Source organism: Emydura macquarii, unplaced genomic scaffold, assembly GCF_026122565.2.
Source record: "Emydura macquarii macquarii isolate MOO-44397 ecotype Brisbane River unplaced genomic scaffold, CSIRO-AGI_Emac_v2 contig_1790, whole genome shotgun sequence".
Taxonomy (NCBI): Eukaryota; Metazoa; Chordata; order Testudines; family Chelidae; genus Emydura; species Emydura macquarii.
In genome coordinates, this window is record NW_027131927.1 from 23,225,753 (window position 1) to 23,241,687 (window position 15,935).

General features: G+C 37.6%; 1 protein-coding gene across 1 annotated transcript in view; it reads right to left on the reverse strand.

Moving 5' to 3' along the window:
- MAPK10 (mitogen-activated protein kinase 10) overlaps positions 1-15,935 on the reverse strand; it is a 314,249-nt gene that overhangs the window by 36,093 nt on the left and 262,221 nt on the right. The window contains exons 12-13 of the mRNA XM_067557119.1: positions 11,620-11,802; positions 8,103-8,227 (exon numbers count right to left, since the gene is read on the reverse strand). Coding sequence (XP_067413220.1) covers positions 8,103-8,227; positions 11,620-11,802 — 308 coding nt within the window. The remainder of the gene's footprint in view (positions 1-8,102; positions 8,228-11,619; positions 11,803-15,935) is intronic.

Sequence of the window (15,935 nt, forward strand, 5' to 3'; positions counted from 1 at the left end):
GAAGACAGGAAAAAATTTAAAGTGCACTAATTAATATGCGTTAAGCTTCTTTGTAGTGCTCCCAATCCTCTTCCTGATAAATAAATTCTGACCCTCTGACCCCTTATTCTTCACCTGGACTAAGGTATTATTTAATGTGATTAAGGGAATCGGAATCGGGCCCTTTGAAAATAAACATGCCAGCCTTTTCTTCAGGCACAGAAGGCCAGATTTTTTCTGGTCATTTTTCTTCAATTCTTGTTCATAAAGATTTAATCTCCTAGGAAACAGAGACCCAACAATCAGACAGAGCTGAATTTTGAACCGCACAACAATCTCACAGACTGAATGTTTATGATCAAATACTCTAAGAACAGTTTTACACAAAAAATCCAGAGACCAAAATACCAGTATATTTGTAAAATGCATTCATAATGCAATTGCAAATACTAAGCAAACTCATAATGCTTATGGGAAAAAGGGCCAAAGCCATTAAATTCCTCTCAATGAACAGTTCAATTCTAGTGATATTCAAAAGCCATGTGCCCACTGTGGCCTTACTACAGCAAAAGATGCCGTAAGCTCATCCTGAACTAAGTACAATCATAAAATTAATGCTTCAGAAATGTCCAAAACCCCTAATTTCTTTAAAAGTCAATAAATTAAAAAAAAAAAAACCAACCCCCCCCCCCCCCCGCTCCAAAGCTAAATCTAAACAAAAAGACAGTAAAATAGAATGAAAAAATAAGAATAATGTTTTAGAATAGTTTTGAAAGGTAAGTGGCGATGCAGCAGGATTTTGAAAAAGCAAAAATCTATAAATTAATATATTAGATCATTAAAGCTGTAAAGAGTTAGAATAGTGAAATTTCAAGATGATTGAGTACCTCAGGGGTTACACTTCAAGAATAGTCAGTAGAAGAGTTGGACAAATGCTTTAAAATATATTCCTATAAATAAAACTGTGACGTCATGCCTATATATTCCCAACCTCTTTAAATTACTTTCCAAAAACATTGATGACAGTGACTTTTTGTTTTCAAGTCTGTTCACAGAAAGAGAAATCATCATGTCTACGGATGCAAACAAGCTCTTTTGTAGTAATGGGAATTTTTCTATCAAGGAACAGAAACAATACCATATGATCACAGCAAGAACAGGATCTTAAGAATACCACACTCTTCAATAGTTCACAAGCAATCCTCAGGCTGATATATGTTTGCATAATCATTTGTCAAATAATTCCAACAATGAACACAAATTCTAAACCTATCCATGAATATTCACAAAAAAAATGGAATCTAAATTGTTGAATAAATTGCGCTAGACAGTAGTATGTTTCATTTGCTTTCCCTTCATTGATAGAAACAGACGCTCAGCACGGTTAAGCTACATAATCACAAAAGTCAAGACCTTGCTGAAGCTTGTTCCTTAATTGCAAAAGGGGAGAATATAAATCCATTCAGTGAAATGGTGAATGATTGGTTTACATTGAGACAGAACCTTTCTCACAAGTCATTTTTACAAGCTTTACAAACTGTGCCATAGTTAGTACAGAAGGGCTAAGACTTATAATAGCTGTAGCTGGATTTCAACCCACATTTCTACCATGTTTGGATCTAGGTTTTTGGTACTGTTCATTCAAAACATAGATCAGCCGCAAAATTCAGATACAGCTGTGGATTTGGATTCTAGCCTCACCTTCCAAAGTTCAGGAGGTTTAAATCCAGAGTTTTGTTTTGGATGCATTGCTGTTGTAAAAGAATCTCTACTGAACTGTGCTCTGGGGGGTGACACACAGCAGTTGTTTCATAGCACACAGTAACACTAACACTATAGTCGAGGAAGAAAGTGCAGAATGCTTTGTCCCATTAAAATTGGAGGGGGGATTTTAGGTACACAGACTAGAATTATCAACTAGCAATTTGTTCAGAGCCCTGGGAACTATATCGCTATTCTTGCAAAAACTGGCATGGGAAGTTTAATGACCACAAGCAGTCAGAGCTAAGAATTTAGAGTTCTTCCAAGAGATGAATGACCACTTATTTGGTGCCCCTTAGCGCCAGTTCTGCAACTTTAGTTCAATACGGACTGTCTCAGGGGAAAGACAGTCTAACAAATCACCACAGCACCTTCTAGAAAATGTGTGTTTTCTTCAGAGGTCTCCCGTACTAGTAGTAACTAGACCTGAGACCACTGAGCTTATAAGACATAACAAAAGTATAGTCAAAGGTAGCAATTTCCATAACCAGTTCATGACGTACATTCAAATGTGATGTTAGAAAATGTTTAGTCATTCATATCCCGAACTTCCTCTAGAAACTATAATACAGAGCAATCAGGTCAGAAGGATACACAGCATATAAATGTCACTTCTTTAACTCTAGTACTTTATCTTGTATCACAATGGTGAAAAAAATTACAAGAGGCAGCATTACAAACAGAGCAATACAGTTAGCACAATAGAGACCTTCAGGGAGGCCATAGAGCAAAACAAAGTAGGACCCAACTCACACAAAACAGTAATTTATAACACACTCAATCTCTGCACCATGTTAAAAGATGCAGAAGATTCTCCAACAAGATAGTTAAAATATTCCAAGAGATTTGTATGATCAAAATCTAAAGTTGACAGGCTGGCAAGGACTATAAAAGATTCTGCCAAAGCTTCAACCTAGAGGAAATAAGTCATTGCAGTCTTTAAGCAGGGCAAATAGTCATATTGCCAAACCAAGTTATCATGTGTTGGTATCTTATATTCTTTTAAATGAACTAAAAGCCATTCTAACACCGGGTTTGTAACCAAGAGCAGCAAGCTAGAACTGGATGATGTTCAGGCAAAAACGAAACTTTCATTCAGAGAAGCAAAAAGTCAGGTCTTGGAAGCCTCACCAAATTACTAGAAGTCAAAGTCAAACTGAGGATTGATCTACTGGATTCAATACGCTCTTCTGTAAGACCAAAGGAAAATGACCAAAAGAACAGATGGCTACAGTGCATCTGCTATGAACATTTTGACAAACTCACACAACCATCACAACCCCAGCCCATGCAGATATCCCCTCCTCAACATAGATGCAATGTATACAGTGACCACACTTTAACAGATGACACAAGAAGCAAGAAAATCCAACGGAGATAAATTCTCTTCAGAAAGTAATTACTCAATGACTCATAATTAGCCACTAAAAGTGTGTCAGCATGGAAATTTAAGATTTAATAAGCTGTCAATAGTAAAAACAAGAGTCATTGCTTTCATTTTCCTGCTGGAAAAGAGACCTGTAAATTATGGTGCCCAAGAAGTAGTCAGGCCCTTTCTATAATTAGACCCACATGACTTTCACAAAATACAATGAATATTCATTCAGTCCATTTCCCCTCCCCCCCCCTTTATGCTAGCATGTATATAGCCTGGATTTTTTTTTCCTTTCAAATATGCTATAAACTGAAGTGGGTCTCTATATGATAGAAAAATGGTATCAAATCAGTTCACTTCTAATTCACCAACAAGGTGCTGAGACACAATTCTGCATGTTAGTAGGACAAGACATAGCATGTCTTAAAAGAAGAAATCCTGATGGCAGGACAGATGGCTGGAACAGCTGACAAAGCTGATCTTCAGCAGGTTTGTTAACTATAAGTCAGCTGGGCAAAGAACTAGAAGTGTGAAGAGAAAAGAGACATTTTGAAAACATGCAATTCAGACACAGACAACAAATTGGAACAAATAACTGGACAATGACTGGTTGCTTTAAATTAGAACAATCACTAGCCAATGCACTGCTCCTTCTCCAAGTGACTCCCACTGTCCTGTGAGGTACTGCAAAGACATATCACTTTGGGCCAGATTTATTCACATTGAAAGCATCTTATTCCATGAATAATCCCATGAAATCAATATGAGAATTTCTGGAATAGGGTATTACTCAGTATGAGGCAAGGTGGCAAAATCTGACCCTTAGATAATTATAGTGTGGGCCTAATTTTCCATTGCCTTGCACCTTGTGTTGTCATATCCACCTTTGCTGAATGCAAAATGGGTCTGAAATGTTTCCACAAGTGGAAGGGTGCACAAAAACTAATTTGGTAGAATTTCATACCCACTTCATTTGCAGTGTTGATCCCAGGATATTAGATAGACAAGGTGGGTGAGATAATGGAACAGCTTCTGTTGGTGAAAGAGACAAGCTTTTGAGCTGTACACAGCTCTTCTTCTTCCACAGGTCTAACTGGTGACAGAAGGTGAAAGGCAGCAGAGAATCAGATGCACACAGATACCTATTATAACAATAGAGTCCAACAACTTTAAATGTCAGACAGTCACCTTATGCTGAGTTCCCTTGTAAACTGCATAAGGCTCCCAGTCAAAGGATATCCCCTTTGAAAGCTTCCTTACTTTAATAAATAATTGTGGATATGAGAAGGATATGAAGTCTCATCCATTGTTTGCTGAATTCAGCAGAATCTCTTTGTTTTCTTCAATAAGTACTTGATCAGACTCTTAATGGTTGCCAAATGGTTGCCACTGTGTCCTCGTTGGACATGATGAAAATCAAGCAGAAATACCATAAGTACCAGAAGTACTATAACTACTAGGACATTATTGTTGCCATTTTGCATATTTTATTTTAGGGCACCTTTTTCTGTCTCCTATGCTAGGCTCAGCTTCTTAGAGGCTACAATAAAATAAACTGTTCCTTGCACAAATCTTGATCCATAGTGGGGAAAACTCCCAAAGATCCACTTTAAAGTTCCTGGGCGCACCACTGCTATCCCAATCTAGTACTTATTTAAGCCTTTATCCATAGAGGAACGGCCAGGAAGACGGGGGGGGGGGGGGGTGCTTAAAAATTAGGTGCTGTCATGCTCAGTGTTGGAATGTCTAAATCCCATGTGAATCTGGGCCTGTGGAATTAAAGGTCACCCCCCTTCTTAAACCTCTAGCAGCAGGTAGATTCAGAATAGATGAGCTAGTTACTTTCTTTGCCTGTGGATAGATTCTCCCTTTTATTCAGGGAGCTCTATATTTTTTTCTTTTAAGAAAAAACAGACCCCAGTTCATGGTCCCTATTGGAATGTGGGAGTTTTGCCTCTGGCTCCAATGGGAGCAAAAACTGTCTCTAAGCAACAAACTATGTCCCTGGAAGAAGGCAGGACCCATATCATATGGGCCCATTTGGCTATTCTTATATATATCAGTCTCACCACTTCCCAACTAAGGGCCCGGTCCAGAACAACTTCAAAGTAATAAGAGTTTAAGGGATCCAACATATTCTAAAACATCAAAGGAATTTTAAATAACTCCGTATTATCACGTATACTATCTTCCCAGTGCTCAGCATTACCAGTAAGGGGAAAGATACTACCTTTCATGAATAGGGAACTGTGCGACAGAGAGATGCAGTGACTTGCCTGAGGTCACACAGTGAATCTGTGGCAGTCAGGAGACCTGGATCTAATGCCCGAGTCCCATTTGCAGCCTCCATCAGTGAAAGCAGAGGGGAATATCAGGGCCAATATTAGTAACATTTATAGAGCTGTGACACCAGGTTTGGCTCATAAAAGTGCCAAACTGATATTCAGACAAAAGTCAAAATGAACCTCAGCCTGACTCTTCATCATTGATTGAGAAAGTTGTTTTAATTAAAAAAAAAATCTCAAATTTATAAAATGTTTATGGAAACAAGGAAGATGTACACTAAAGAAATACTAATGATATGTCAAGTCACTGGAAACCAGTAAATGTTTTTCTTAGTCCATGTTAAAAAATGGCCCTAAGTAGTGAAATTCTGATCTAAACTCAGATCTGATTAGGAACTTCCCCAAGGCATGTGGCTATTTGGATTTGGTGTTCCAGGTCATCCCAGTATAAAAACAAGTCCAAATTCGGAACCAAGTCCAGAACCAGATCTGAATCCAAACTTCCCACAGTCAATTTTACAAATACAAAGTTTAAGGATATTCATAATTAGTGTTCAGTTTCAGCCCATTGGAAAGGTTCTCCAGATGTGAGGTCTGGAAGGAGATATAGGTGTGAACTTTCCCAAAGTATAGAGAGGGTTCAGACCAAGTATTCCATTTCATGATAATTTCTAGTATATGTATTAATCACAAAAATCCAGGAAGACGGTACAAATCTCTTGCTCAGTAATCATTAGTGGAGTCTGTTATACTTTCACATACTTCACAGTTTCGTATCATAGCATCAAACTATGCTGTGTTTGCTGATTTCATCCAAAACCAAAAGTAGCAATGCCTTGAGAAAGGCTACTCTAACAGTATTCCTGGTTCAACCAAAACCACAACATACTCAAAATCTTCCAAGACAGCATTGCTCTTTGAAATTTCCAACCTGATTTCCTGAGGAAAAAGGACAAGCTCCCAAGCACTGTGGGTTCTTATATCCAGAATTAACCTCCAACCCTTTAGAAGTTCATGAAGCACTAGAATTTCCTTATTCATATTTCCGACTTAAAAAGCACACTATAAAATCTTCTCTTGTGCATTTAAATGTTTCTAATTACAATTCTATTAATTTTTATATAACATTGTTCATAAGGATTTCTCAAAAGATAAAATAAGGGGGTAAAGTTTTACAAGACTGGATACAATGATTCACATACAAGCTAGAGGTCAAAATGAGGAATAGAATGAATCAGAGCAATAAACACCAAAACTCTAACCGACACATCTTTATCTATAAAAGTGTTTCTTCTAAAATAATTCCCACCTATGGTAAAAGTGTGGACAACTAGTGTGAAAGTGATTCAGATGGCTATTGGCATTTCTACCATCATGTTACGGAAACCCACTGTGAGTAGGATCAGATGACATGGTGATAAGAAGATCTGGAAGTCATTGCCATTTCATCACATTAGTGACCCCCATTGCTGCTGTTGCAGGGGTAGAGCAGCCTTCATGGCAGCGATGATGGGATATTGTTCAGAAAGAAGGGTAGAATCGTTACACTAAGGTGTAAGAGAGGTATACAAGAATGAAACAGAATAAGATCAACAGGGTTTAGCACAAAACATAGGCTAAGGTGACGTTCAGGAGAGACAGTCAGAAATAGGGCAACCTGAAAGGACCTCTATCTTGTCTACAGCTAGAAGGAGCAGTACAAGTCAATGAGTGACCTGTGACCTTGAATCGTACAAGGTTTGAACAGAGAGGAATGCCGAGAATGGAGTGAATGAGCAAGGAGAGTAGATATGTTGCCAAGATTATAATTAAACTCACATCTTGACTTTGCATGTAATAGTTCATCCAGCAAATTATTTTGAAAAAAGGTGTTTTTCAGTTGGGGGTGGCAGCAGGAATTGTGCAGGTAAATGGAAGAAGACTCAAAAGTAATGAAGCGGGGAAACTAGCATTAACAAAGAGTGGATAAAAAATTCTCCATTCTGCAGGACTAGTTTACTGTTACGTCCCCTCTTCCCCAAACTGTTAAAAAGAAGGTGGCCATGAAGAATGAGAGGGAAGAAGGTATTCCCTGAGGGAAAGAGATAAATGTGGTGTTCAGGTTATATACTAGGATTATGATCACTTTCTCATTCATTGAGAATAGGGGGTTTTAGTTGCAGGATTTTGAGTTCACTGATACCTTTGCTTTCTTTTATTTTCAGATATGTACAGGGAATATAAATACACCATGTACCTGGCTACATGCACCTTACTGCTGAAGCCAACACATTTTTTGCCTCCAAAAGTCATATGGGAGAGGGAGAGCCCTGCAGCAGGATAGTATGTTCAGACAATTCCATTTCAGACCATACACTAGGTAATATTGAACCCTAGTCCTAAATCCTAGTCCGAGTCCTAAATCACCTTAAACACCTGTTAAACCTGAAGGATGTTTAAGTCCAATTGACTTCAATGGGACTTAAAGAAGAGTTTAAGAGCTTTTCTGAGTTGGGATCTTAGTTTTGATTCCTGTTTAGTTCTGCCCCTCTTCACCATATGATATACATCAAGTAGTAAGGTAGAATGTAAATTTGAAAAGTCTGCTTTTTTTTTTTTTTTTAGGGTATAACTGGTAGGTTGAAAGTCTTTTGTTTATCATAGTATGACTGCATTTTACACTATTAAGGTGAAAGTAAATTAAACATCCATGCCTCACTTACCGCCTCCACTTCCGCAGGGTCATACCAGACATTAATGTATGGATGCTGTAAGGCTTCATCCACTGATATCCGTTTTGCCGGGTCAATCACTAACATCTTTGACAAAAGGTCTCTGGCTTGGCTGGCTAGAGCAATGAAAACAGAAGAACACAGTGTCAGTACAAAATTACTACATGCAAGAACAGGTTAACTGTTGTAAGAAAATAAGTAGGACAATTGGTTCCCTTCAATTATTCTTCATTTGTGTGAACTTCTGCCAATCCTCAATGCAGCAAGAGTTCCAAATATTCACAGAGGATGAAATTCAGGTTGTGCAGGCAAAGCGGCAGCACAAGACCTGCACACTACCAAAGTCGCATATAGGCCCTCAAAATCAGTCCAAAAATGCTGATTTGTTAAAACAATATTTTTTGTGGGACAGAGTTGGTTTTGATCAAATTTCAACTCGGAATAGTTTTGGAGAAGAAGCTTTGAAATTGTCTAAATATTTTGTTTCTATATTGACACAAAACATTCTGGTTTTCTAGTTCAAAATTATTTCATTTCAAAATTTAAGCTAATTATATTCTTAAAATATTTTAAAATAAAATGGGTTAAAACTGAAAAGAAACTGACCCAACCAGATTTAATTTTGAGATTTTATTATTTGACCTGATAAGGGATGGAAAACTTTCAAAAATCTCAAATTTTTTTCTGGATAGCTCTAGTCCAAGCTATATACACTTTCATCACCCCTCTGCTGGTAGCACGAGGAAGAGTGGTATGGGAGTTCCTGCACTAGCTATACATCACCAGAGGTTCCCACTTGCATTGAGGCAATGTTCCTGGGACCAGATACACCAAACCAATAGCCAGAAACTGCCAGCTGTGCAATGCAAATCAGCCACATTGATGACCCTGAGGATCTGGTGTTTGGACCATACTTTGGGTTTGCAAGATCTCCTTCACTGGGATTTTTGTTTTGGAAAACCAAATACAAGAATAGGGGTAGATCTGGGTTCTATTTATTCAAACAACAAAAAAGTTCTGGGGGTTCGAATAAAAAGTTTTGATTTTCTCCCATGTCTTTTGAGACAAGTAATAGTCAAATTGTACCCTTATGAATGAGTCTCTTTTTAAGGTGAACAAACATTTTGTGTGTCACAGAAAGTAGCAATTCCCAGAGTAGCAATATATGGCATTCTTATTGCTATGATATCCATCACCATAGAGATGCTAGTTAATATTGTAGACTAATGCTCCTTGCAAATTCTACTTCTACACTCTCTCTCTCTCACATATATATCTGATTCAACACCCAAGTAGTGTTGAAACCAATGGCTCATATCCTCAGCTGGTGTAAATAATCATAGCCTCATTTACACGTCTGTGTTTGAATTCCATGGAGCTATTCCAATTTACACCAACAGAGGTAATTTTTAGCACAGGCTGTGAATGGAAGGAGTTGTAGCAGTTGCTATGTGATTTACTATTCAGAATGCCTAGGTACAAATTACTTCATGGTTGTAGTGCCAAATGGAACATGAAATTTGGACAAGTGAGCAAAGTAACTCTCTATTCATTCTGACAGGAGTTTTAATAATCACGAGGCAATATGCTGTCAATCAACCCACAAACTGATTTTTTTTCTCATTCTGGTTTTGTTTTTTTCCGTTGTCAATAATTTGTACCATAAATTCACTGCAATCTTTTTTTAAAATGTTAACCAGATCAATTACTACTAATAGTACTGCATATATAATATTATCAATGCTTCCTTGTTTGAACTCATTTACTATTATCTTATTTTTATGCCATTCACAGTGGACCTCTGATAGAAAAAACAAACAAACAAAACAAAAAAGATCAGTAACTACAGAAACATAATCCCTTCATTATCTTTATGTTATGTACCCCAGCATGCGCATGCACGCACACACACGTGCGCTCTCTCTCTCTCTCTCTCTCACACACACACACACACACCTGAAAGTGACATCAAAATGACTAGATAAGCTTATTTATCGTACTGTTTAGGCAGGTGTGAGGATTCAGTGATGTAGAGTCTTTTTAAGGTAGAGGAACCAAACAAGACATTAATTAATTAATCAATCCTAAAAACAGACATTCACTCCGTGCTTAAATGTGTGTGCTTCCTTTATCCAGAAGATAATTAGTTAACACAGTTTGATCATTATTCACCATGCATTAGCCCTAAATCCAATGAAAGAACACTATTTATTGTCATTTTAGGAAGAGTACAGAAAAGAACTCAATGAATCCAAAAGCATTTGCTCAGACCTCTCTCTTTGCTCCCAGATCTCAGAGAACAGTCTTGCTATGAAACAGTTGTTAACTGGAAGAGCATTCTGAGTAATGTAATGACATGCAAATTGTAGGTGATTAAGAAACATTATATGTCACTGCAGCAAGCAACCAGGGGAACCCATGTGTGAAAAATTGATGAACACTGGAAGTTTGAAAAGGTTTAAAAAGCTGTGACTGGAAATTCTTTTTATATTCAACACACATTAATCATTGTTTCTTATTGAAGGTCAATGTCCTGTTCAAGTTAATCACGACATAAATCACAATTTATGTGCTGAGATGTCACAGTATATTTTGTACACTGGAAATATGTAGCACCACTCTAATTAAGATATCATTCTTCTTCACATTCCAAAACCCAGTTATTTCATTTTTCATAGTCACAAAAACCACTTACAGACCGATATTAAACTGCAACTACATCAAGAGCAATTTTAGCTGATGCATTGATACTTTTACTTTTCTTAGTAAAGACACCATCTCTTTTGTAGTTAGGGCTGTGGCTGCATTGACAGTTTTGTTTTCAACAAAAGAAGATTTAATGCCACTTTGAGATCTTCAAAGAAGACTCCTTGAGCTCCATTGTGTCAGAATGAAATTAATAAGAATGCAGGCTGTCCAAACTGGCTTGTGGTACTATCAGAGTGCATCTCTGTACAGCATGAGTGTTATGAATCTGACCTGCTTGACATATTAATCACGACAAAAAATGTTCCCTAGAGGCCTGGCTGCCATAGCACCGAATTTCCCTGAAAATCATATTCAGAACTAGCTAGATAAAACCCATGTAAGTGTCTTGGTTATTATAGCACCTGATCTGATAAATAAACCCCCAAAATGTTTTTATGAAAACATCAATGGGCTAAAGCATTTTTACTTTGTCTTTCTTTACCACCTCCCCTTGTAGATCTCAAATACCTTTTATTTTCCTCCACTTAAAAGGAACAGTTTTCAATAAACACATGGATAGAAACTAAATTTGCAGATATCAAAAGTGGTTCACTGTTCTCGTTCTAGAATCGATTTTTACATCAATGACTCTCTCACTGAAAGCAAGATAGCCCAGTATCTTATCAATAAGAAAAAAAATTATGACCAACTATATGAAACAGTTTCAAAGTACATTAAAGTCAATTCATCTCAGATGGAGAAAAAACATTCTTGTATTGCACTTGCTCACAAATACCCCACACTCCCTCCTTGGACATACCTTTGAGTTTGTTGTGTTCTGAGTCGGCTGGGAAGAGGGAGTCTGGGAAAAGTTTGGAGAAAGTGAGACCAGCATATTTAGGTCGGTTCTCAACGTAGTTCCGCACTGTGGGTTGTAGCTTCTTCATGAATTCTGGGCATGGTGTTCCCAGCTGCTCAATTACTTTATTCCATTGATCAATATCTGAGGAGAGGTAGTTAAGGAAAGAAAATGTGCAGCCTAGTAGCTTTTTGGTTTGTTTGCTTTTTAGGAACCCTTAAAGGTGCTTAATTTCCTCTCAAGATACTTCTGAATCAGTGTCTTGGTTCATCATCATGACTTGAAGCTTTATAAGCCATTTATAGAACCTAGCTTACTACTGGACACTGTACAAATAAATAAGAGCTAGACACCTCACAATATAAAACTTCCTTCCTGCTGGTCAGTGATGCTAGTATATTTTTATTTTTAAATTCTAGCTTATACTTGTGTAACCATGGAAATCAGTACGGTTACATGGGTATAACAAATCTTGTTTCTTCAGCTGGCCATATCGATCATAACTGTTATAATGTATAGAGTGGAAGCCAGTGGGGTGAAATGGTGTGAAAAGAGTTCTGCAAGGGGTGAACATTCCCCTACCTTGTTTTCTCCAGACTTCATAAATGATCAATAATTTGTGAAGGCCATTTCATTTGGAAACAAAGATGATATGTGACTGAAAAGACATTTTCCAGAATTTCCTGGAGATGTACACATAAACCGAAATGCTGCATACTTGTGTCTTTATTCTTCCAGGCCATTTATCAGTTCCTAGTTTTATAAAAACACCACCAACAACAATTATTTGGTAAATCTTCGTAAAAATTTAATGTTTTCTTGATTGTTCACCATTTCCTCTAACAAATATTTTCTATCCATATGGGACATACCACTTACACACATTTATTTCCTTTTTGCTTTCCTCAAACACGATGACTAACAAGAAACAGTTGTTATACTTTCATCATGGATTTCATACTCAACCAAGAAATTTTCTCGCTCATTGCGGGGGGGGGTGTTTCAATGGGCAATTCTTTTTAGCTTTCTTGGCATACCAATGAACATATCTGCTAAATGATTCATCCAGTAAGGTTCAGAACATGCCCTACTGTGTCAAAACACACACACACACACAAAAAGTGGACGGGCGAAAAAATTTTAGATCAAGGAGATGCCTTTAAAGCCAGTACTACCTCCCCACCAGAGTCCCTGATTTTACCATGCTAAGGATTTGAGGAACATGAGAGACAATATATGAATACACACAGTGATGCACACGTTTCTAACAAGAGACTGTCAGAAGCATGTAGCTAAGGGAGCCTCATGAGAGCCAACTAGAAAGAGAAAGTTCATTTTAAAAAGTTAATTTCTGACGCAGTGCAGTATGAAGATACTCTCATTTTCATTATTGTTAATTGTTTATTTACATTAATGCCCACTCTGTGCTAGGAGCTCTCCAAACACTCAAGAAGAACAGTCTCCACTCTGAGGAGGTCGCAATCCAAGGATAGAAAAGTGATCAAAGGAAAGAGAATAACAGTAGACAAATTATATATTACATTTGTATTAAGACATACTGAAAAGTGGGAACAGTTGCGGGTTGAAGTTTCCATGAAAAATGTTGCTTCTTTTATTGCCAGAAAATTTCAAAAGTAAATTTTTTCCAACCAACTCTATAGCTGGTTAAAAAGTGAGATGAATTTTTCGTGAAAAATTTGGCTTTTATTTTCACTGGAAAATGTAGAAATTCAAAAAATTTGAACCATCCCTAATTTGCATACAAGTCAACATGATTCACTGTAAGCAGCACATAGATGTGGGTCTTTAAGAGGGATTTAAATGTGGGTCTTGCATGTAAGCTCAGGCCAGTTGCACTATGTATAGAAGACACAAGTTAACTCTGTGATGAGGTTGTACCATATGATGTCACATAGAAGATTGCACAGAAGTTAAAGTGAGAGCAACTAAAACTGGGTAGAAAAGGCTGGGAACACTGGTGGAGCAAAGGAGATGGAGACAACAAGAAGCTTGATGAGGAAAGTAAGTGGGGCGGGCAGAGTTATGCAGAGCTCTGAAGGTGGTGACAAGATGCTTAAATTTGATTTGACGGCAGATGAGAAGCCAGTGGAAATATTCAAAGAAAGGAAGAGTTATATGAACAAATTGATGGGCAAGAGAAGGGAGTATAGTGACTGTACTGTGTATGAATTGGTGTGGTCAATGTATGTATTTGAGAGGCCAGCTATCAAGTTAGGACAGGATGAGGGCCTGAATGAAATTGTGAGGATGGTAAAAACAGAATGGATCTGGGAGACACTGAGAAGAAGGATATGTTAGGATTTGGATGTGTGGGGGCGTGGGAGAGGATTCGGGGCCTGAGGGACAGGGAAGATGGTGGTTGACAGTGATAAAGAAGAGGGAAGAAGAGAATGTTTGAGAAGGGAGTTCTGCTCTGCATATGTTCAGTCTAAGCTCACAAGAAGACATTTGAGAGGAGATGGTATGGAGACAGACTGAGATGTGGGATTGGATGAAAGGAGACAGTTTAGTGGTGGAGAGAGAGATCAGTGAGTCATCAATATAGAGCTGATAGCTGACAAGATTACCCACAGAGATGTAAAGTCAGAAGAGCAAAGTACCAAGGACAGAACTTTGGGCAACCCCATGGAGAGTGGGAAAGTGTAGGAGGGGTAACTAGAATCATAGAATATTAGGGTTGGAAGAACCTCAAGTGGTCAGCTAAACCAAATACTTATAATCTCCTTAATGGTGTTATATGTGTGCCGTAACTTCCAGCAAGGCTCTCATTTTCAAGGCCAGTAATTGCTGTTATTTATATAATCTTGGAACTCCATCAACCACAGAACTTAGAAGTACCATTTCCAAACTTCTGAGAGGCTTTCGGGACAGGAAGCAGGTCTCCTACCAACTGTACCACTGAATATTGAAAGTGATGCAGCAATACCCCAAACATCAAAATCTTTATCAGGGTTACATCTTCATGAGATATCTTCTAACCTGTTTTTAATTTCTCTTACAAGTTCATGGTTTGTTTGTTTTTTATATGATTTCTCTTTCTCTCCATCTTAATTCTGACTAATGCTGGGCAAAATCTCCAAAAATTATTTGTGAACGTTTGGTTAAGTAAAAATAATTCTACAGCCCTTTTCCTTTGCTGCCTGTGAGTGTTCAGATAATGAAAATTTTTTCATAAACATTTTAATGTAAAGAGAAAGTGTTGCAAATATATATTCATGCCAGTATTCACATAAGTACTGACACTGGCCAGAAAGAAAGCTCTCCATAGGTCTGAGAGTCATTCACATTAAGGGATGTTTTGTCTTTGTTCATTATTCAAAATCAATCATTGCTACATGCAAAAATATTACAGCTGATCAATTATTTGTGAACTATACAATTACCTTTCTTACTTTACCATTCTCCCTGTGAACTGGAGAGTTAAGTCACATGGTACTAACAATATTCCCTGACTTGATTCCCAAACCCAAAGAAAACTTTCAAGATGACTGCTGAACTCTTAACGTGTCTATTCATGTAACTATATTAATTTATACTTTTAGGAGGTGGAAATTGTATTTGCAAGAGATACTATAGCCTTGCCAAAAATGAAGCTAAATAGTAGGTGAACCCAAAGGCTTTTCCTGGAAAAATGACATAATTTAGAAGGGGACTCCATTGATATACCTTGATACAGGAGTTGCTTTGAGGATGACACAGGGTAGGTATATACCACATAAAAAAACAATTAATCCATGCATTAAGAGTCAAAGGCAATGTAGGGAAGAGTCAAAGGCAATGTAGGGAAAGGATACAGAATATCTTTTCCAGGCATATTTTCATTGGAGATGTGGGAGGGTGGGAAGCAACAATAAATTTACTGACAACCCTTTGCCTATTTTGTGAACATTTGCTTAAATATATTTGGTAAAATAAGGGGTAACAAAAAAACTACTACTAAGAAGACATATCACCACAGTCAGAGGCTATGGGCATATTACAGGAGTGGGTGGGTGACATTCTATGGCCTGCGAAGTGCAGAAAGTCTAACTAGCTGATCATAATGTCCCCTTCTGGGCTTAAAGTCTTTTTTTTTTTTTTGACTTTATGACCTGAACTGAAATGGGTGTGATTTTAGATTTGCAAAATTCAACACTAAAACTAGTGGTAGTTCAAATTCATGTGGCCATTTACCCAAACCTACAAAATCCAGGGAAGAAAGAAATCACAAATGCTCTAGTCTTGGTTCATTTCTTTTTACTGTGAAGTAACAAGCA